Raw genomic sequence first — 22,185 nt, 5'->3', positions numbered from 1 at the left:
CAAAGCCAGTTACAGGGCGTTCATTTCCTCATATTGCATTCAGAGCTGACATTGAATTGCATTTGTTGCTATTGCAAAGAACTGCTAGGATACAATAAAGTTTTCCACACACCGTGCATTCAACATCCTGCTTTAAAGTAGTTTGCTTAGATCCTTTTAGAGAGTTTGACCACAGTTCATATAAATCTGGATGTCAACGTAGAGTTTTGCGGACGTTGAAGTAACGATAAAGGAGAAAAATGTGGGTCCATTGATGTCGTGACTAAAATATATCAAATGTATTATAACGATTTCTAAATAGGCCATAAGTTTCAGTACATGTTATTTGGAAGTCTTGCTATTAATCAACACAAATGAGTGCATATATAAAGAAGGAAAACAATGAACGGTTATAATGAAAAAAATTTATATATATAACATATATATATATATATATATATATATATATATATATATATATATATATATATATATATAATGGCATGTATTGCAGCTTCTTTTACTCTGATACCCTTAAATAAATTAACATAAATTAACATATTAATTAACAATTAACATTCCTGAAATATCAACATTCAATAGAAGAAAATGTATGTGTTTTTGCAAATGGTTTGTTTTTCTTTTCTAACTAAAAATAGAAATGGAAATAATGGTTCTTTTAAAATTACAACAAACTTCCTATAGTATATTTGTAAAAAAAACAAAACAAACAAAAAAAAATTCATGTAACATTTCTGTCTCTGAACTGTTTTTGTCCTGTTGGATTGAGAGGTAATCTTCTGATGGCAGAGCGCCGCTCTATAATGTAACATGCAGAATCTGTGGTTGTTACATAACATAATATGAAAGAGTTGAAGGGTTGTTAATAGTGTGTTGTGTTGAATCATGGATGCTTTATCTGCAGCTTGTTTGTAGTCGTGAAGCAAGAAGAACCAGATCCACAGAGACGGAGGAGGACAAAAAATGAGTGGGATGATAAAACATCAGAGCAAAAGCTCAATAATTAGTCTCGTTAGATCCTGATTTTCCACCCTTTTTCCTTTGCTTTGAGCTTTGCGATGTTTATTTACGCGATGTGACCACCATCGCCCACATATACTCCAAAAAACGACCCGAGAAACGCTACAGGGACGGCGGTCAAACCCGACACAACCAGTTTTTTTCCCCTCTTTTCTTGTCAGAAGAGATGAGACAGTTTCTCTCCCATGCTTTGAGAAAGCAGCATAAACAAACTTCAAAGTTGTGACCATCCTGATTGCGCCAGTGGAACGTGATTGGACGGCCCAAGTGTTTTGTCTTGGCAGCCAGGAGGACGTGAACTCTTATCACCACCTGCCTGCAGCTGGGTGGACAGATATACGGACGGAGGTGGTCTTCCTTTGTGTTTTCAAAGCAGGATTTCCTCCTGCTTGTCCCTCTGCTGCCCTTTTGGCCTGCGGCGTGACCCCACAACGCGGCCACCTGCCAAATCTGTCGTTTCGCATCAGAACCGAAAGTTAAGCCCGCAGACAAGCGGCAGAAACTGAGATAATGCAGAGATTTTTTCCTCTCTTTAAACCTTGACGTCAAGTTTCACAACCATCGCATCGTCGACGTACGTCTGATGGAGCAAACAGGAGTCAGGAGGTTGTTGTTGCCCTTGGAGCGAATTACATCCTGGTACGTTTCTGTTTTAAAAGCAAACTTTAGTCGTCTGTTTTCTTTCGGTGAGCCCAAGAAATGTAATCTCTGACGGTTTTGTCACTGCTCTCCACTTTTTCCTGCTCTGCTATCGAGGAAGTTTGGCTGCTTGTTTAATCTCCTTCCTCAGTTTACACATGGAAACATTTTTTTTTCATACATATTTTCATTGTAACAGCATTCCCAGGCTAAAGAAACAATCTGAACAATGACTTTAAAATTCTCTCTGACAAATCTCATATAAAGCATAGTATGCAGATAAATGGAGTTGCAAAGGTAAATTGTTGAATTAATTTGTAGGATTCAAACCATAACGATGTATAGAAATGAAACATGTTTTTTTGTTAGACATAAACCTTTAGGGCTGTACAATTAATCAACAACAATGTATTGATTATACACTCTGATTTTCAGACTAGAAAATCAATAGATATGTCTGATCAAATGTTCAATAATTTCACTGTACTCTAATCCAGAATCGCACAGCATTCTGGGAGATGTAGGCAGCAGATTAGCAAGCAGCTGAGCAAGATTGGTGGCAACAACCTCTCTCCTTCTTTGGTTATCTAGCAACAATCTGTTGAGTTTCAGGTGTCACTATTGTGCCTCATAACTACTTAAAAATAAATAGAGGGGAAGAAAATGAATATTGTAAATATTTTTAACACAATTGCCAAAAAAATAAAAAAAATGAAAACAATAGCAAAATCCTGGAAAGACTGATCACTGTGAAGTGATATTTAATTTGGAAAAGTATCAAAAGTAGTGACAGCTCATTTTTAATGTTTTAACAGTTTGCCAATGTCTTTCATTAAAACCTTCTGGCTGAAGCTGCCCTGGGAAACATTTGTGATCCTGATAAGGCCCCCCCAAAAAAAAATTAGTTCTTGCAAAGTGTTCACCCTGGTGGCTGCTGAGAAAGTTAAAAATAAAAAGAACAGTTTTTCCACCGGTTCTAAGCAGACGTCTACTTACTTAATTCTGCAAATATTAACACTGAATCAAACGATCTCGGCATCAAGCTAAACAATTGAATATGGTGAAAAACAGGGAAAGATGGGACCGTTTGCCTGGATTTATCAAGTGTTTATTTAATTGTCATAGTAATGTCACACAAATTCACAAGTGTTTAAGACATGTCTGGCTCAGTTTGGTGTGTGTGTGTCTGCAAGCAGGTCTGTGTGAATTCGCTAAAACAGTGCAGTTATAAATAAATGACCACAAAGAGAAGGAAAAGGTAATATTGCAACAGGAAAAATAGATTTCTCAATTTTAGAAGACAAAAAAAATTGTTCAAAAGAAAACATTTAGCACCATCTATCCCATTATATTCAACAAATATCATAAAAAATCTTGTCTAAAAGCCACCTATGTAGTAAAAAAAAAAAATACAATTTCTCAAAACACTTTGGAAAAATTCTTTTTTTTTTTTTTTTTCCCTTAATGAGGATACAAACACAGCATTCCATTAGTCATCTCTACGTGAGCAGTGTGTCTATCATCTACAGGAAAGGTGGTGTTATATTCAAGATAAAGATTTAATTCAATATATATCAGGAGAGAAAAGGCAGAGGTCGAGAGGCAAGCACCAGGAAAACAGCACCCTCCACGTTTCAGTTCTTACAAAGCAGTCACCGTGTCAAAAAAAAAAAAAAACAATGTACAATTCATCAAAAAAGGAGAACATTAATATCCAATAAATAGAGAAAACATTTTTTAAATTAAATGTACAATTGCTAAAAGAAAAATAACTGCATACTGAAAAGAGAGGTACAGCACAAACCAGATTTTTTCTTTCTTTTTTTTTTTTTTTTTCTGGACAAAAGTTCATACATAGCTAGAAAAAAACAGAACCAAAGACCTGATGATGTGTGACAGCTGAGTATTAATCTCCAGAAGAAATAAAGTATTATTCATAGGAACAAGATTTACAACAAATACAAGCATCTGAAAAAAAAACAAACAAAATCAACCAACTCAACCCCTCCCCTTAAAAAAACTGTTGCTAAAACCCGTATCTTTTGAAGCATTCCAAAAAATTGTAATTTTTAAAATACTTAATGCTTTAGAAAAATGTTCATATCTCTATTATTAGTAATTTCTTTTTCTTTCTTTTCTAAATACAAGGCCAATGTGGTATATATCTAGGCTGATCTAGTTTAGAAAAAACAAACTGAAACAATAAATTATTTAGAAAAAGACAGCACCCCACGAAATTTTCAAACGGCATGTACAAATTTCAGTATTCAAGACAAAAACAAAACAAAAAGAAGCGCCACTGAAACAGTTTCTCCTCCACAGTTTGTTCAATGGCAGCACCAGCTGCTTCAAAGCACCATCTGAGAGTAAACTGGGATTCTGACGGCGGCTTGTTTCTTTTCTTTCTTTTTTTTTTTTCCCCCCCACTTTTGATTCTGTAAACAGTAACAAGTAAACGTATTCAGCTGGATGATCAGCAAATTGTTGCAGTAGCAAAAAAAACAACAACAATGAAATTGTGGGTTTAGAAACCAAAGTGAAAACTGTCTTTTTTTTTTTTTCTTGTCCTGGCGCTGCAGGAGTTTTGGTTATGGCTGAGGGAACCCAGAGGGGGAGCTCTGTCACCGAGAGGACGACGCCTGGCGAGGAAAAACACAAACAGCCTCAGTTAGGCGGTTTACTCTGAGACGGAGGATTCTCCGTTCGGAACCAATCGGAGCTGCAAAGGTTTGCTCACCAAGATGAAGGAGTCGTATGTGTTCATGAGCTCCTCTATGCGGTACTGCTCCAGCACCACGACGTTGTTCAGGTTGGGGCTGCGCTGTCGGGTGCAGTCCTCACAGTGAACCACATACGTCTTCCTGCTGCTGTTCTCACACGTCACAAACAGCAGGTTGAACACCTCCACCTGCGGCAGAAGGAGTTTGTTTTACACGTTAGCACAGAGCAGAAATCGTACGGCATCGTTGCATAGGCCTCCTGCGTCGATTATGCTAGCTTAGCAACATTGTGTGGTCGCCTTTTTGACACTGAATTCTATTTTAGTTCATTTTTGATGAATTATGGACATAAAAACTGATAAATGTTTAAACTGCCCCCTATTTTGACCTAATAACTCCTAAAATAAAATGAGGAGCTCTTGATCAAACTAAAATAAACTCCGATAGGCAGACAATTATCAGTCACAAAGCTGCATTTTCCTGCAGTATTTTTTTAAAATGATTATTTAAAATGTGTCTTCGCTGTTAAAGAGATTTAAAATTAAATCCAGACTAATTTGAATACAGTACAAACAAAACATAAGTCTGGACCAGGGATCTACAACCCTTAGAAACCACAAAGGTATTTAAAAAAAAAGATTTAGAGCAACAAATGTCACATAATACTTAAAAAGAAAATTTATAATTTTTGATATAGAATCTTTTATTTTTTTCGAAGACTAAGAAGAACCTCTGTATTGGGTACTTTGGGTTAATTTTTTACATTCGGTGAATATAGTCAGCTTCATTGAATTAAGGCAACTAAATCTTGAAATGCAAGACTTTTTGTAGGCGTTGACCGATGAATACTCACATCACACTCGTTGCAGTAGTAGGCAGGCTCATCTTTGACCCGACTCTGATAGGAAATCTTCTTTCCCTCAGCTACCAGTTGGTCCCGTAGGATCTGGATGTGTTTCATTGACTGCAGCAGGCAGTGTCTGGAAAGAAGTTGGAAAATGTTTCTTTAAAATGGCTTTGGATGGTTTTATGTTTCATATGTAGCTGTGGGATAACTTCTCAGTTTGTTCATTTTGATCAAATGTTCTTACTTGATCATTTTGTAGGTGTCTGGATCAGTGATCTTGACAGTGCGCGCCACATTCCAGGAAACATGAATCATAGGAACAATGGATTTGACTTTCTTCACTTCGTTCCACTCAAACCTCTCCAGGGCCAGTTGGTACTGGTAGCCTGTCGGGATAGTTTTGAACAATGAGACAAAGATCCTTGCAGATTCAATATACATTGAGCCACCAGAGGGCGCCCCCTTACCATTGAGAGGTCCCACGTTCCAAGCAATGTTGTTGCACCAACCCACGGCCTGCACCCAGTGAACAGTACCGGCATTGATCCACACCAAGTCTCCGGGCCGCTGGATGAAGCGATAAACGGGGATGTTGGCTCTGTAGAGGTCCTCCAACACCGGCCACCAGGACCCTGTTAAGTAGTCCACTCCATGCCTGAAGAGAGAAGTGAAAAGATTTGTAATTGACTGAATTATTGAAATATTTGATCACAAAATCATCATGCTATCTTCCTCTGCTCACTTTTCACAGAAGTCATTGATGGCCTCCCAGTAGTCTTCATGCACAGAGAACCACTCGCAGTCCCCAGGGCCGATGTTGATGTTGACTGAGCAGAAGTTGTTATTTTCCTGGTGACCTGTAGAACAAAACCACATTACATCAGCAGCAGTATTGGTTTATTTAAAAAAAAAATGTTTTTTTTCTGTGTTGTAACATTTTTCTGCCATGTCTGAGTGTCGTTTACCAGGCGTCCGGCTGCCAGGAACCTTCATGTAGAGCTGGACGGTGTTCATGCCGAGGATGGTGTGTCCAACGTGGCTCAGCATGTTCCCACTGGAGGCGACGCGCATAAATGCTGGAAGCTTCTGCAGCTCCTGAAGCTGGGCCTTCCACCTGAGCAGAGGTAACACATATGAAGCCTGCTTTGAGCAAACATCATCTGCATACCAAATGTTTCGAAAAGTTGCAGTCAGAACTGGACATGAACGTCATCGATTTTGGGCTTCGAATGAGTCAAACTTATATATTCATCTCTGATGTTTAAATAAACGCCCAGGAACCACATGCTCTCTTTAGCCATCAACATTCCTAAAAAAAGTCAATAAAAATTGAGCTTCGGCTTACCTTTTGGGATCAGACAGGTCGATATTTGTGCCAAATTTGATGATCTTTCCTACAGGCTTCTGCTCTCCGCTAAGAAAAACATCGGCGTTAGAACATGATTCCAATCTTTTCAATCACCATCGCTTTTAGCGCCATACGTACTTGCTGCTCTCTTTGGAGCCGTCTTTGTTCGCATCAGCACCAACGAGTGGCTTCTTCTCGTCGTCTTCGTCCTCCTCGTCGCTGCCTTTCTCTTCCTGGAGGCTCTCTTGGAAGCTGGAGGCCTGGTACTGGGCATACTTGGCGATGGTGGTGTAGGAGCGGCTGCTTTCGCACGGCCACGTCTGACCCGTGCCGGTGGCGTTCCAGTTTTCATCTGCAGGCTGCTGCACCTGAGTCCTCACCTCCACCGCTTGGTCTGCACTTGCTTCCACCAGAGACTTTGTGGAAAAGAGTCCCAAGTCTGAAAACATTGAGAAATAATGTTATATATAGAACAATGAATGATTTTTTTTTTCAGTGTAATGTTGCCACTTTCTAGGCTAGAGCAATATTTTATAGGCTTTTGACAGGGTGCATCGACTAACTGAGCCTAATTTCCTTAATTTTGGGTGACAGGTTTGGTAACGTACTGAGTCGAAGAGATCCGGCTAGTCCCCTAATGACCGTAACAGGGTTCTTTGGGTCTGTGCAGAACTGCAGCAGGACCGGAGAGAAGGCATCCCTCTTGCTCTCCAACTGCAAAAAGGAAAAAGTGATTCTTAGTTACCACAAGATGGCAGCACATGCTTGCAATGCTGTGGCTTTCTAACTTAACACACTATGCTACAGATCAGAAACACAAAGTGTGTTAAAAAGTTGACATACATAGATGCTGGGTGTGGGTGGGTTGAGTTTCTCCCTAGGAATGGGTTCATCTGTGCTTATGATGGGTTTAACAGAGAAGGCTTGCAGCAGATACGACTCTTTGAATTTCCCTTTGATACGAGCCGACCTGAAATCACAAGGAGAGAGGAACAAAATAAATGTGGATATACTTTAGGATTTGATAGTTCAAAATACTGTTGAAGCTCTTTGAAAGCATCTGAACTTCCTTGTGAACTTACTTGCAGGAGCGGATGATCTCACTTGCAGTGTTCTTGATGTTGATTTCTGTGAGAGGAATCCTCTTCTCCTCCACCTCGGAGGCGATGAATGTCTCCCTGTCCCCGCTTTCCACCTTGATGAGCCGAATCTTCAGCTCCTTGGGCGGCCCGTCCGAAAGCGCCTTTAATTTTATCAAGTCTTTGGAACCCAATAACGAGCCAGCGTCCGTGCCGTTTTTGTGATCAGAAGACACTTCCCCTGGACTCGAGGTCCACGCTGCACGCTCGCTAGAGGAGCCGGCGCCATCTTTCCGTTTCTTTTTATCCGATTCACAATGAGTGCGATCCTTTTCAGATTCTCGCCTCTGGAGATTGAGATCACCCAGAACTCTACGGTGTTTTTTCTCTTTGTGGCTCTTGCCATCTCTGTGGCGTTTGTGGCTGGAGCTGGAGGATGACGATGAAGAAGAAGCATCATCTCTCTTCTCTCTGTGCTTCTTCCTTTCCTTCTTGTCCTCGTGTTTCCTACTGCTGTGGCTGTGACCATGTTTTCTCTTCTTGTCTTTGTGCTCCTTCACTTTCTCAGGTTTGTGTCTGTCCTCTGACTTCACTTGACGGTCCGATCTATCAAGTGAATGTCGACACAGCATGACTTCACAGCTCTTTCCCAGCTCCTTCAGAGAAGACTCTGAGATGGTGGTCAGCTCTTGTTCGGTCTTGATGACCTTAATGGGCTTTATGGTTTTCCTCTCCTCCATGGAGTTCACCCTTTCCTCCATCTCTCCCTCATCTGTCCACACGTCACTGTCCTCCGTTTTTATCTTCTTATCCTCCAGTAGTGAATGAGGAAAGAATTTCTGAGATGGGACAGCAGGACTGAATGGAGGACTTGTTGAATCAGACGTGGGAGAACTGCCTTGCTGCTGGCGGCAGATATCAGGGCCAAGCGACAGCGAGGAGGAATATTTGACGCCAACCAGAGCGGATGGAGGTGGTCTCCCAAAAGGCCCTCCTCGATAAGCATACTTCTGGCTTTCCAACAGTGTTGCCAAAGACTTAAACGTACTATTTACCCCCGTCTGATGGAGGTGGGGTCTCTGAGGAGGCGGAGAACAAGACAGTGCCTCAGAGTCCTCCTCAGATTCTTCGTCAGCTTCGCTTCTGATCTGCTCTGGGAGGCCATAGAGCTTAGCCAGGTCACTATGGCGGTAGTTTGTATTCCCCACTCCAGTTTCCATGTCCACAATTGGCTTGGTGATCAGAGGAACGCTTGGGGCAGCCTTATGGTAGTCCTCCTCTTCCTCAAGGGATGAGGTTCGGCTGCAAGGCGATGCCAGGGAGCCTTGCCGGCTGAGCACAGGTGGGCTTGGATTTGATCCCAAGTCTTCCTGATTAGGCTGATGCTTCGTGGCTGGGATCAGGTCTGGGGCACACAGGTAGCTTTTCATGGGATCAGCACCTGGGATAAAGTTGTGTATGAGAGGTGCACACCCATTCTTCTCACTGCTGTACAGTTCCTCCTCTTTTTTGATCGATTCATCCAGCATTGCCATAATGTTAGCCAGACCATCAGGGAGCATTGTGGACATTTCAGAGGGCTCCTCCTCAAACTGAGCACTGTCTGATTCGGTACCGTTGTTTTTCCAACTGCTTTCGGTCAACTTCTTGTTGATTCCTCTGCCGACGGCTGAGCTTGATGACAGAGGCGGCAAGGGGAGGTTGTCTCTAGAAAATGCCTGATAAAGTTTGGGGGGCTCTCTAATTGCCAAGGCAGGGAGGTCTCGCTCCCTGCCAGAGTCTTTGGATTGGTTGGGTGCTGCTTGCATTGCTGGGGGTGTGCTGGGGTGTACAGGCTGGTTCATCCCTGAGGTATTGAGTGTTGAGGGATTAAATGTTGCGCCACCGCCGCTGTTACTCCCCATCTCCCTGAGCCGCTGCTTTTCTCTGGCGTACTCAGTCTGAGGTGTGAGGGGAGGAGGGCGTAGCCTCTCTGTGGGGTTGCTGGGGGTCTGGGCAGCCGGAGCGGGAGGTACACCGCCACGACTGAGCCAAGGGTATGGAGGTGACGCCTGGGAAATGGAGGGTGGTGCAGCTGAGGGAGGTGTAGGAACAGAGAGGGGAGGAGGTGGGGGAACTGTGTGGGTGTTTCCAGAGAGAAGTCTTTCCAGGTTTTCAATGGCAGTCTGCTCTTTTCCTTTAGCAGTGCAGAGGCTTTCCTCTTTCTTCTGCTCCATTCTTTTTTCCTCCTCAAGTTTTCTCTCCTCCTCTTTAGCCCTTTCAATTTCTCTCTTCTTTCTTTCTAGTCTCTCAGCTTCCCTCCTCTTTCCCTCCTCCTCTTGTCTCTCCCACTCTTTCCTCTTCCGTTCCTGCTCTCTCTTTTCCCACTCCAGCTTTTTCCTCTCTTCCTCCTGTTTTGCCAATTCCCTTCTTTTTCTCTCCATAAGAATTTTTTCCATTTCTCTTCTCTTCCTTTCTTCCTCCTGCTGCTGTTTCTTCTGTCTTTCCTCTTCCAGCTTTCGTCTCATTTCCAACTCTCTCTTTTGTTTCTCCTCTTCCTTTTTCCTCTCCTGCTCTTCTCGGTCTTTCCGCCGCCGCTCCTCGGCTTGCATATGCCCCTCCAGCTCTGCGTCAAGCTTGTCTAAGACATCTCCCATCGACTGAGGGACAGAAGTCGAAGCTTGTGGAGCGGAGAACATCGGTGTCGATGTGGAGTGCGGCTGATGATTCGGTCTCAATCCTTGAGACGAAGTGTTAACAGAAGGAAGAGAAGCTGGGCAGTATGTAGAAGGGGAGCTGGGAAGAGGATTTGAATCTCTTCTTGTGATTACGCTGTCCTCCACTCTTTGGCTCCCAAAGGAGAACAAAGATGATGAGGAAAACTGACGAGGAGGTTGATGGGGGTTAGCCTGAGCATAGTATGACATCTTCCCATTGGTAGGCGGAGATCTTGTAGATTCCTGGTGTTGAGGTTTGGGCTGGTCTTGTTGTTGAGCCTGGCCTCTCTGACGACCTGGCTGCAGCAGAGCATCCATCTGAGATTTGGGGCTGGTGGAGTTCTGGGTCTTTGGATCCATCATTCCTCTCCAACTGTTTTGACTTGTGCGGTTGTTCACAGAGCAACCACTAGGGGGTGACACAGGCCTCGAAGAGACATTAGCCACTGTAACTCTGTCTGAGCTGCTGATGTAGCAGCTGTTAGTGCAGGAGGACAGAGACATGGGGGGGTTGGATGTGATGACAGGCATTCGGGTGGAGTTGGTTGGGGGCACAGTGGGACTGTTGTGGTGCTGATGCTGATGGGAACCTGAAAGTCGACTGTCTACAACCTGATTGTGGCTCTGCTGAGGTTGAGGTAGCAGACCTGGAGGCGTGTAGACCCTCGACTCCTGAAAAACAAACACAAAGTTACATCAGTTGGTGTTGCTTCTATTTTCAAAGGCCAGATTCACATTCGTAAATATGTTTCTCAAGCTAAATAATTTGTATGTTGGAGATGTAACTTTCTTGAAATCACTGGTGTGGTTTCTGATTTTGTCAGCTACATCCCGCATTGAGTTGTATGCTGCCAGTTTTGGTGGCTGACTTTTTTTTTTTTTTTTTTTTTAAAGAATTATCTATTTTATCCAAAACAATGACAATAAAATAGTTTGTTCTGGCTCTGTATACTGCAGAACTGTGTTTTAGAAAGCAGCTGAAATCTAGCTATTAGATGTTCTGATGTTCAAAACAAATTGCTCAGTTCATGAAGCGGGTTTTGACATTTCTAGTCTATTATTCCACATCTAGTCCATTACTGCCTCTCATACAAGCTTGACTGACTTCTACTCACCAGGGAATTACTGCTGGGTCTGCTCTGGTATCTCCAAGCCTCACTGGGACCACTTTGCAGCTGCTGAGGTACTGAGGTGCTGCTGGCAGGAGGAGGGGGAGGAGGAGCACCAGGGTGTCGTAGCCCCGGGTGAGGCTGGTAGTGGCAGTAAGGCACACTGCTGCTGCTGCTGTTGTTTTTGTTGCTGGTTGCAGAAGCGTTTGCTGGTGACGACTGAGCTCTTACCCGATGATCTTTGTCTCCCCTGGTTGGAGTAGGCGGTGTGTGGCCACTACCGAGCGGGCTTCTCTGTTTGTTTAGACCACGGGGCTCCACAGCCTGGCAGGAGAGGCCCAGATCCAGTTTGGAACTTGGATTTGGGTAGGAGGAATGAGGAGAGTGATGATTCACAGACTGAGGTTGTAGCACATCTTTCTGCAGGTGGGGAGCACATCCCTGGTGGTAGCCTCCCGGAGATGAGTTCGGAGGATGGGGTGAGAGGTTAGAAGGGCTGGAGGAGTTGGGAGAGGTCTTTGAGGTGTAGCTGCACATCCCTTGTTTATTACTTTCCTGATAAACCAGAGCACAAGATGGAAAACAATTAACCATACACCAAAACAATGAAGCTGAAAATGAACTATAAAGATTCTGCATCTGTTTGTACCTGATACTCCTGTGGATGTTTTCTGTCAGATGTCTGGGGCTTCCAGGGGACGCCATTGTCCTTATGGATGGGGTTCCAGAAAGCAGGTTTTGGGGCTTGGTGGTGAGTTGAAGTCTGCTGTTGAGACGATGATGGAGACTGGCCAGAAAAATGCTGCAACCCTGAGTGGGACACCTGCACATAGATTGAAGCATTAAAACACAAACTGAACAATCAGACACTGGAGGACAGGCAAGGTGATAGGATAAGTAGGACTACACTGTTGTGTACCTGATCTAAACTCTTTCTCCTCTTGCTGGGACTGGGGGCGACCTCAACTATGGGATGAGGAGGTATGTGATGAGACACTGGAGGTGTGTGTTGGATGACCGAATGCTCCCCCAGAGGAGGACCTGGTCTCTTCAGCTGACCCCCCGGCATCTTCCCTGGGTAGCCTCTCTGCTGTGTGCAGAGATTAATGTTAATAGAAATATCAGAAAAGCTCATTAATAGTTTACCTAGAATGTCTCTTGCCATCAAATCAGTAAATGTCTGACTTGGGTTTGTCTTTTGTCTATATAATGGAGAAACAAGGTCACAGCCAATTAAAGAGGCTCCTACCTGGTGCACCTGAGCCCGCAGCTCTTCTCCCAGCAGTGGTGGACCCTGGGGATCCTGAAAACCCCCCCAAACCAAAGCAGATGATGAAACCAACTGAAAAAACATGAACGGTTCATTTGTTGCTCGAAACATAGCAAGTGTCCTCTTTGGTTTCCTCCCTCACCTTCAGCAGTGGGTTTGGTCGGTTAGGAGGAAGATGTGGGTTGAGCAGATGTGCGCCGCTATTGGGGTGACCATTAAAGAGACGCATGGTGTGGTTGTTGGGCAGGGACAGAACCGGATGGGGATGATGGGGATGGTGGGAGTCGTACTGCTGTTCCCATACTCTGTGAGGAGGAGGGGGAGGATGAAGATGTTGAGGGGGAGGCCTCTGCTGTTCCCGATGCATTGCTGGGAACATTGCTGGTGGGAGATCAAGCTTTTCTTCTCCCCGCATGGGCCTGGACATTCAAATAAAAGTTGAACATTGGTGAAACATCTACAAATAAGACATTTTTAAAACATCAAAAAGCCAATTCTAGGAGACCAGTACTTGAATTTTGTTTCTTGGAGCTCTTACCCATTGCTTAAGTATTTACTGTGATGGTTTAATCCACCTAGCGCTGCAGGAGGTAGATGGTGAAGTAACTGCGGTTGGTTCATTGCAGGCGAACACCTAATTGAAAACAGAAAAAGCAACGAATGACTCAAAAATCTGCTTTCAAATTCATACTTATTGTTTTATGTCACAAAAATGGACTGACTTGGATTGTGAGGACACTTTTATTGCCAAAATATAGTGATAATCAGGCAGTTTGTATCTGAATTGGCCCCGATTCTTGACCTTCCAGAAGAAACTAACAAATGGTATTGTTTTTCTATCAATAAACCCCAACACACAATGATCGTATTGTTTTGTTCTGATCAGACTTTTCACGTTACAACCAGATTCTTATTTGACGCAAAGGCTCCAACTTGAGGATATCCCTCTATGCAGCACTGAACATGCAAAATTGAGTATTCATGTAGGAGTATGTAGTGGAAATCACAAGCCAGTCCGGCAGTAAGCAGATGCCAAAATGGATCGAGTTTGTCTTGGGCCTTTGGTGTGGTGTTACTGCATTTGACGTTCTCAGTGTCACTGAAATGTTTAAATGAAGTCAAAGGAAGTACAATATCTGTCATTTCTACTCCTGTTCATTTAGGTTGTTCAGAACAGAAGTAGACTTCAGCAAATGCAGGCCGTTTTTGTTCTTTGCTAATAGGTTTAGTCGTTTTTAAACTTTCCCTGAAAGTAGTCGTCGATCACAAGATTGCAATTTATAACCTGGGGTTTTAGTTTGTTGTTTAAGAAAAGGATGAAATGAAAATTATTTCTTGGGTTTCAGACTTGTAACCAAAGTGATATTCGTAGGACTTTGCTCCAAGCTGTAGCTCTAAGCTAGAGCTGGCACTTTACAGTAAACAAAGAGGAAAGGTTGTGTACTGATTGTTATGGTTACAAACCTGGCAGTTGGCTGCCAGGCGCGGCGGCTCACGGGATGCCATGGCCCCCGGTTGAGTCCGTCCAGAGGGAAGGAGTCCCGTGTGCCTCGCCCGCTTAACTGCTCCACTGTGTGATGCATCCAGCCTGGAAATCAGCAACAACCATCTCATTAATACAAACACACATTTCTATCCCACAGTTGTAACTATTTCAACCCAGAATCTCGTGTCTTGTTGCATCTAAAGAGCTGCGATAGTTACTCACCAGAGTAGCTGTATCTGTGAAGCCCTCCACTGCAGCACAGAGAGGGCCTCACTCCAACACTGAGAAAATCGGCAACGTCTGACTCCCCTGTCTTCAGCACCAGGAGCCCCGAAGCCAACTGGCTGCAGAGAGAGAAACAAAAGAGCTTGTGTGAGAGTGAGTAACACAGAGGCTCATTGAAAAGTCAACAAATGCCACTGGGCTCTCTCCATTATATGGAGTAGTTACAGAGAGACAGTGTTGTGTCAGCTGAGAGGGGATGGGGTAGGAGAGTGACCTACTAGGGCAGATTTTATGCTGAATGCTATTCAGTGGCTACATTTTACTCCCTTAAGCTAAATTTAGATAATTTCTTTGTCTGTCTCTGGTTTATTTGCATACTTGAGCCAGTAGGAGGCAGCAGTGAGTTAAATGGCACAGAATGGGATTATTTCTGAGGCCCAGATGGCTCAGTGGGGTGCTCACCTATGAAGACAGATCTGGTGTTACTGTAATCCAAGGCATGGAGCTCCTGATAGAGGGGAAAGACTAAGAGTGAGAGGCTTTGGTCACATGCCAAGAGTGTGCAGCACTGGAAACAAGCCAAGCTGCACTGTGGCATCAGGCTTGCGCTGCTTTAGAGAAGCCTGGGTTCTCCTTAACTGGATCTGTGTGTGTGTGTGTGTGTGCCCAGTGCATACACTAAAGTTTAATCTCATTACAGCAGGCGTGATAGAGATGAGGAGAGGGGGGCCAGCAGCGACAGACGGTCTGAACAGGATGGAAGGATAGATTAAGGAGAAGAGATGGAGCGGAGAGTGGGAACAGTGCCATGAAAACACCCATACACCTTCCCACACACACGGGGACCACACAAAAGAAAACAGTGGAGGTGGAAACACAAAGGAGAAAGACACAACTCTGTCGACTTAAAATGCACTTGGCGAGAAGTAAAAAAGGTGGGAAGATCCGAAAAGAAGACAACAAAACCTGAAAAGCATGACTGTTAATCTGAATCAATAATCCAATTTATTTTTAATCGCTGTAAATATTTACTGATACAAAATTTCAAAAGTAGTCAACTAGTACAGGTGGATGGAGAAATCAGCTGGCAACCAGAGTCGGAAACCTCTTTTTGATAAATGGTCAGATCATACGTAAACAGTACCCGGTTCCTTAAGATGAATCTAGTAGCATGAAAGTTACTACTAAATGGAAAATAATCCTTCTTTTTCACAAAGGTGCTTTGAAAATCTTAGTTCTGACACCATTTTTAACACACACCACTTTCTATAAAATGTAGAGAAACATTTATAGTTCAATGAGGCTGCGAGAAAGAGCGAGAGCAAAACAATGTCGATATATATTACATAAAAGCTGCAGTTTTATACTTCTACATCATAGAGCATGCTGAATTTGGAAACAAGCTTAAGATAGGAGTCTGTTTCCTAAGAAATCAAGAACTGAGACAGTTGCATTAGCAACGCAAACCACTAATTGCTATAATAAACACTAAAGACTATTTAAAGATGTCAACTCCATAACTATGTTTGTCCAATATAATAAAAGATAAAACCTGTTTTACAGTGACTGTCTCTGCTCACCCTATATTAAAGAGCTTAAAGAGAAAACAGGGCAGAATCAGCAGGTCAAGGCTTTACAAAACCCTAAATTTAAAATCAGCTACTCGTTTTGATTGAGATGTTAAAAACACTACTCACTGTATGAAACTGCTTTAGTCGGAGTTTACCAGACACACTGTAAGGTTATGAGTCACTCCTCTTGCTCAGCAGAGTGCAGCCCTTTCCCAAATTAGCTTTGGACATGCATAAAGGTTCCTCCCACCAGTTTCTCTCCTCTCACTAACTCTGGACGTCTCTCTCTATTTAAAGCCCACGCTCCACACACAGACACATAAACAGGCCACGGTCTCTATCTCACCCACCCCACCACAAAGGATCAGGCTCCACCAGACGCTACTGTGGAGCGAAGATAGGCCGGCAGAAACTGTCAAGACCCCACTGAGGCAAACACTCCAGCTGGGCTCACCTTTCAGAGTTAGCACCAAGTTATTGATTCACAGTTCTGTCAAATCTCCTCTTCAGCTGCCAATCATCTCTTCAGACCTGGAAAACAGAAAAGACTTTGTTGTCAAGCTGTCATAGAAACATGAGACAGTACTTGGAGGTAAAAAGTGCGATAGTATAAGAAAAAAAATACATTCTGGAGGTCTTTGAATATAAACCCATACAATTATTTTTATTATAGATCAGGAATATTGTTTAGTATTTAATCTATCAATAGTGAGTAAATAGCCAGGTATGACTAATTTTTTTTTTTAAAAGATGTTCCATCAGATGCTAATCTTGTTCGTCCTATCAAACATGGCAGCAACAGTGAAGCTAATATAATTTTTATGGGGAGCAATATGCATTAACTTAGTAAACATTCATTAAATGTAACAAGACTTGTAGGCTGTGTCAGAGCAAAAACCAAAAGCCCAAGTTTGTATTCAGCGTTAGCTTTGTGACAGTGCTAATGCTAAAATCAAACATGGTAGCAAGCAGTTTCCTGACTCTTTGGGAGTGCCTGCCAATCAGACATCTTAGCTGTGGTTGTCAGAAAAAAGTTTAGCATGCCGCTTTTGATAAATAGATTTAAAAATCTTCTCCAATTTTAGTTAACCCAGCAAAAGCGATAAAACTAAAGGCAAACATGCTAGCAAGCCGAGTTTGACTCGAGTTGTTTCAATGAACAACATTAGCCGTGGTTATTTAGCTAATTCTACCAACATCATTGAGCCCATCTGATGACATGGGGCCAAACAAAACTCAACTTGTGCCCATGCCTTAATAGCCAATGCCCCATGCCCACAACTTACTAGCTCGTGGGAACGGCTTGTTTAATTTGTGGTGATGACTTGTTATAATTAAGTTGTTCCCATGAAATAAGTCATTGCCATAAATTAAACAAGTCATTCCCACAAGTTAGTGAGTCGTGGCCACATTTCTGTTCCTTCCATGTCACCAGACTCTGTACAATGTAGAAAGGTCTTACAAAGTTTCTTTCCATTTTGGTAACGTTTTATGTCTCAATTACAAACCAGGTTTTTTTTTTTTTTTTTTTTTTTTACATGCAAGGCAAACTAAATGAATTTGTGAAATATACAGGTTGTTCATCATTATTCTAAGGCCACGGGTGATCTAGCAAGGTTGTGATGGGCGATGTAGAGCTGTATTTGGTCAAGAGGGATATTGCTGTATTTATGAACTGTTGATCAATATAAACACAAAAGTTAGAACATGGGTTGGTTTCCATAACAAGGTAGAAGATGTGAAAACCTCTAAAACTCTACACCTCCCTGACTACATGTATTTAATTAAAATAATTTTCAAATTTGGACAAAAAAAAGATTGTATTTGAATTATTTCAACATCTTTTAAATTAAAATCTACCCAAATAAAATATTTTAAAGTCAACTTTAGCAAACAGATTCCCAGTTTGATCAACCAGTGTGAAGTTTCCTCCATTTCTAACTTCAGAAACAGTAAACTGGACTTTATGGGAAACCTAATGGTAGCCAGGAGGCGAGGGGTTAAATAGGCCGGGAGGGTGACCCATTGGGATTCTCTCCTCACACTGACACAATGGTGAGACTGACTGAGCAATTTAACAGGCGAACAGTCACAAACAGAACTGCCGTCACAAAGAGGAAGAGCTGAGCTGGCCAAGTTGACCATTACATGAGAGGAAACATTTAATAAAACTCAGAGAAGTAGACAGGAGACTGAACCACTGAGGTCAAATGGGGACACAGGGACCAGGCTATAATTACTTCTTTTACAGAGGGTGTATGTTTATGTGTGTTGTGACCAAACAGTCTACTCCTGTTGCTACGCTGGCTATCTGTTTGCTCACAGCTACACCAGCAGCTGAGTGTGAGAAACTCAGTCTTGTGAAACAAGATCGTGAACGTAGACATAAGACCATGGTGTTAGATTCCAGCTCAGGTTTTATCACCTCAGCGACACCACCTACAGGACAATCTGTGAGAATGTGCACGATCATTACTCTGTGCATTTTTTGGGGGGAACCCCTTCCCCTTCCACCCCGCCGATGACTCAACAATGGAAAAGGGCTTCCCCGAAAGCGGCGGCCGCAAAACTCCGCCTCTCTTCAGGACGCCGCTTACAGTCAGGTGACCGTGGGCGTTTTTCTGCATCACCGCTGATGCGAGAGCGGTGGGAATTTTCTCGGACGACGTGATGTCATGTCTGCTCCGCTCACTGCACGAGGTAAATAGAGAGTGTTTAGATACACAAACAGGATGTGATGAGCTACGAGGAGGGGGGTTTCATGCCGCGGCAGAAATCAAACCACCAAATTGCAAGTTAACAGGTTTTATGATTCAATCCATCCTAAAAGCTAAAGGTACACAAGTCTGAAAGTGATAAGCGTGTGAATGCGAGTGATTGCTTTCACTTCTACCACACAACCACAACTAGTCGCAGTATTCCACTCTGAACTCTGATAAATCAAAACAAAATAAAAAGAGAGGAATCGAAAGACTTCATCTCTCTTTCTCAATAAAAACACATCCAGATGATGAACCCAATACAAGAAAATTCCCACACGGTACACCTTGTTGAACAGAAATCCCCCTCAAATGACGGCATTCATCAAAGAGCTCTTCCTGTCAACACCCTCATTGCTGAGCTTGCAAATTATCCCTCACCCCTTTGCCCCTGAAACAAAAAAACATAAGCTGCGTGGGTGTAACCAAAGAGGTAAAGAGAAATTCAGAAATGTGACATTCCTAGTTTATACCGAAAGGTTCGCGCCTTCGCCGCTTGGAGTAAAGAGGAAGAAACGATTGAAAAACGAACAGGGAGTCTGAGTCAGTTTTCAGCCTGCCATGCCAACCGCTGCCTCGTTCTGATCTTCCGCCAGGCCAGAGAGGAGCAGGCAGGCGGTGACGACATTCGCAGCAAAAAATATCCATCTGTGGGACAGAGAGCACTGGCTGTGATGCTGTTTTTAGCCTCCTGAGTGATACAACAATAACGTCAGCGTGACATTACAGAGCTTCGTGATGGCGAGGCAAACACGAGCAGACAGAAGACATCAAGAGTGTTCAGCAGTGAGCATGACGCCGCTGAATGCAAAGAGATTGTTTTAACAGTTACTGGAGAGCCAGTTTGATAAGAAACCAGCCGGTTAGGTTGGAAGAACAGGCAGGAGAGGAGTTCTGGGGAGCGGAAAGACCAAGATTGGGTCTTCTTTTGTGTCTCTCTCCTCATCTTGTTCCGCCTTCCCTCACGCTCTCTTCTCCATTTGGCTGTTACATAATCAGTCCCAGATAGAGATCGTGTTCTGGAGGAAACACCAAATATTTCTCTCTCCCTCACATCCGTCCTCCCCTGCATGTTTTTTTCTTCTTTTTTTTTTTCTTTGTTCGTGCGCGAACAAACGTCAGCACATGCCGATCCTAGCCGGTGATGGGGGCTAACTTCATCACGTCTGCCTCCTTAAACACGCACGCTCAGGAAAAGCAAGAGAACACAGTGCCAATGATAATCCTTCAGGTCAAATGAGGACACAGCAAGTAGAACACTCCTCTCTTTCTATAATTAAATCCATCCATTTGCAACCAAAAGGAGCTTTAATGCATTTTATGTTTCGTACAGTTCCATCCATCTGAGGGAATATGCTTGAAACCAGACAATAAAGAACATTCACTTCATTTGCCTCAGTAGTCAAAGTTAAATTTGAAATTGTCTTCACACCTGAGGTTAAGTGTGTTTTAGTTCAAGTCAGAAAACCAATTGGATTTCACAGTTGTGGTTGTTAACTACTACATTAGCGTCTGCACTACAAGCTTTAAGATAATGTGTTCCTCTCCATTTCATGCATTCAAACCCTAAAAGAACAAGCAGATAAAGGCTGATACATCCACTAAGTGATAAAGGAGTTCTAATTTGTAAGTTTTATTGGGTTTTATACACACTGTGTCCACTTTAGAACCTGAACTCGGAGCCTCTCGGAGACAATGTCTTTCAAAATTGAGTTTTTGGGGGTATATTTTACTGGGGTCTGTAAATCCAGCTTTCACACACAATAAAGCACACCACTCGCTACAGTATTATCTGCAAAGATAAAAATGTTTGGGCAGTTATTTGAACTGACGGCTAGGGAGTATCATTGATCCTAACAACTCCCAAATACTCAGACGGATTCAAAGTAAACATTTTAGTCGCAACCAGTCGTAAGGACGTATATGACTGTCATCCTCTGTGCTACAGTGACAAATGGGCAGTGGCTGCTGGAAACCATTCAGATTGTGGGAAATTAAGCTATTTGTCGCAAGAAATGTAGGCAATCAGTACACTCGTTTATAAAATCCCAACCGTCCATGGACAGCGCAAGCAGAGTCTGTGCGGCTCACAGAATATGCACAGTGCACCAAAGTGTGAGGGAGCCTTGATATTACACATCTTCTACAATGTTGCCCTAACAAAGACCAATCTAGCAACCAATATGGGCATCTAAGGATACAAACATGAAAATTGTTGACTCAAAATGTCTATTTTGTAACAAAGAAAGAACTTGGAATCATCCAGATACGAATCATTTTTATTGACCTACTTAAGAGAACACGCATGGACTAACATAGCTTATAAACAACTACAAGAACTAGAGAAATTGTTGGCTTCACTTCAATTTACAAGCTTGTGATCTGTTATAAAACCAAAGTTTAATGTTTTAGTCACTGCTTGCTGGAAGGTCATTTGCAAGATCAAAACCTTCACATTCAGGATCTGCTGGTATCTGTTCCGGATAGCGCCAACTAAGATGTCTCATCCTGGTTGTTAGGGGTAGACTTATTGACGTCTAGCGCTTTTTGTACCTTCAAACAGCTGCTTTCACTTGTTTAGGAGAAACAAAAAGACGTATTCACACGCAACCTGTTCATTAACGTCTTTTTTAAAAGAAAGAAAGCCACATTTAAAAGTAGGAAAACAGGGTGCATCCAGGGAAACAAAAAGAATAGATGAGAGCCTTTTTTGAAAGGATCTGGGTTGAGACTGATAGCACATAACTGGGTTAGTGGGCTGCTCCTCACATAGACACTCATGAAAAAAAGATCAGCCGCTTGCATGTGTGACATTACAGAGAAGGGGAACTGAGCTCAGGGGGAGAGGAAACTGTCGTCCACATCACAGGAAGTAGGCCTCCCTAAAGGGGTACCAAAGACCATGGCTTCCTGTTCAAACAGATGATCTCGCTTCGTTTTTAGCTGTCTGCTTTCACTCGCTTTCTGACAAATATTTACATTTATTGATGTGTAAAAAAAAATAGCTAAAACTTGCCCACATGGTTCCTGAAACCCTCCTCTGAGGCACACATCATGAGTGACTCATTCAAAGCCTGAGCAAAACCAAGGCAAATCGCAGACAATGACTCCTGGTTGCTTCATCAGCCTTTCTATATTCTGGTAAACGTGAGCGACAATGAGCAATGACTCTTCTTTCCAGTTGTTTGTTCTTCATTTTCACAGAAACTCAATGGAAACCTATCGGTTCGGTTCTCTTTTCAAACTCAAAAACAAGAACTTCACTATCTGGGAAGATAAACCGAAAAACCGGATGACTCAAGACTTCGTTTGACTAGAAAGTGCAACAACAATAATTCCTGATAAACCTGTAACGGTAATGAGGACGTGGGCGTCTTATTGACAACCGACAGTGGCTCGATCATTTCCAGTCTTGA

At 42.9% G+C, this 22,185-nt stretch overlaps 1 protein-coding gene across 1 annotated transcript in view; it reads right to left on the bottom strand.

Moving 5' to 3' along the window:
* Positions 1-2,751: 2,751 nt before the first annotated feature.
* The window catches only part of kdm6ba (lysine (K)-specific demethylase 6B, a), a 105,547-nt gene continuing 86,113 nt past the window's right edge, over positions 2,752-22,185 (bottom strand). Inside the window, exons 6-26 of the mRNA XM_055051225.1 lie at positions 16,465-16,541; positions 14,437-14,558; positions 14,193-14,316; positions 13,267-13,362; positions 12,871-13,147; positions 12,708-12,761; positions 12,378-12,548; positions 12,108-12,281; positions 11,465-12,013; positions 7,657-11,021; positions 7,418-7,544; positions 7,183-7,288; positions 6,713-7,013; positions 6,572-6,640; positions 6,192-6,340; positions 5,969-6,083; positions 5,694-5,881; positions 5,471-5,612; positions 5,233-5,359; positions 4,397-4,567; positions 2,752-4,298 (exon numbers count right to left, since the gene is read on the bottom strand). Coding sequence (XP_054907200.1) covers positions 4,281-4,298; positions 4,397-4,567; positions 5,233-5,359; positions 5,471-5,612; positions 5,694-5,881; positions 5,969-6,083; positions 6,192-6,340; positions 6,572-6,640; positions 6,713-7,013; positions 7,183-7,288; positions 7,418-7,544; positions 7,657-11,021; positions 11,465-12,013; positions 12,108-12,281; positions 12,378-12,548; positions 12,708-12,761; positions 12,871-13,147; positions 13,267-13,362; positions 14,193-14,311 — 6,318 coding nt within the window. The 5' untranslated portion in view covers positions 14,312-14,316; positions 14,437-14,558; positions 16,465-16,541 and the 3' untranslated portion in view covers positions 2,752-4,280. The remainder of the gene's footprint in view (positions 4,299-4,396; positions 4,568-5,232; positions 5,360-5,470; positions 5,613-5,693; positions 5,882-5,968; positions 6,084-6,191; positions 6,341-6,571; positions 6,641-6,712; positions 7,014-7,182; positions 7,289-7,417; positions 7,545-7,656; positions 11,022-11,464; positions 12,014-12,107; positions 12,282-12,377; positions 12,549-12,707; positions 12,762-12,870; positions 13,148-13,266; positions 13,363-14,192; positions 14,317-14,436; positions 14,559-16,464; positions 16,542-22,185) is intronic.

This window comes from Poeciliopsis prolifica, unplaced genomic scaffold (genome assembly GCF_027474105.1).
Source record: "Poeciliopsis prolifica strain line A6 unplaced genomic scaffold, Auburn_PproV2 SCAFFOLD032, whole genome shotgun sequence".
In the NCBI taxonomy this organism is placed as follows: domain Eukaryota; kingdom Metazoa; phylum Chordata; class Actinopteri; order Cyprinodontiformes; family Poeciliidae; genus Poeciliopsis; species Poeciliopsis prolifica.
The sequence above is the reverse complement of the archived record's forward strand: the minus strand, read 5'-3'. Positions and strand labels throughout refer to the sequence as shown.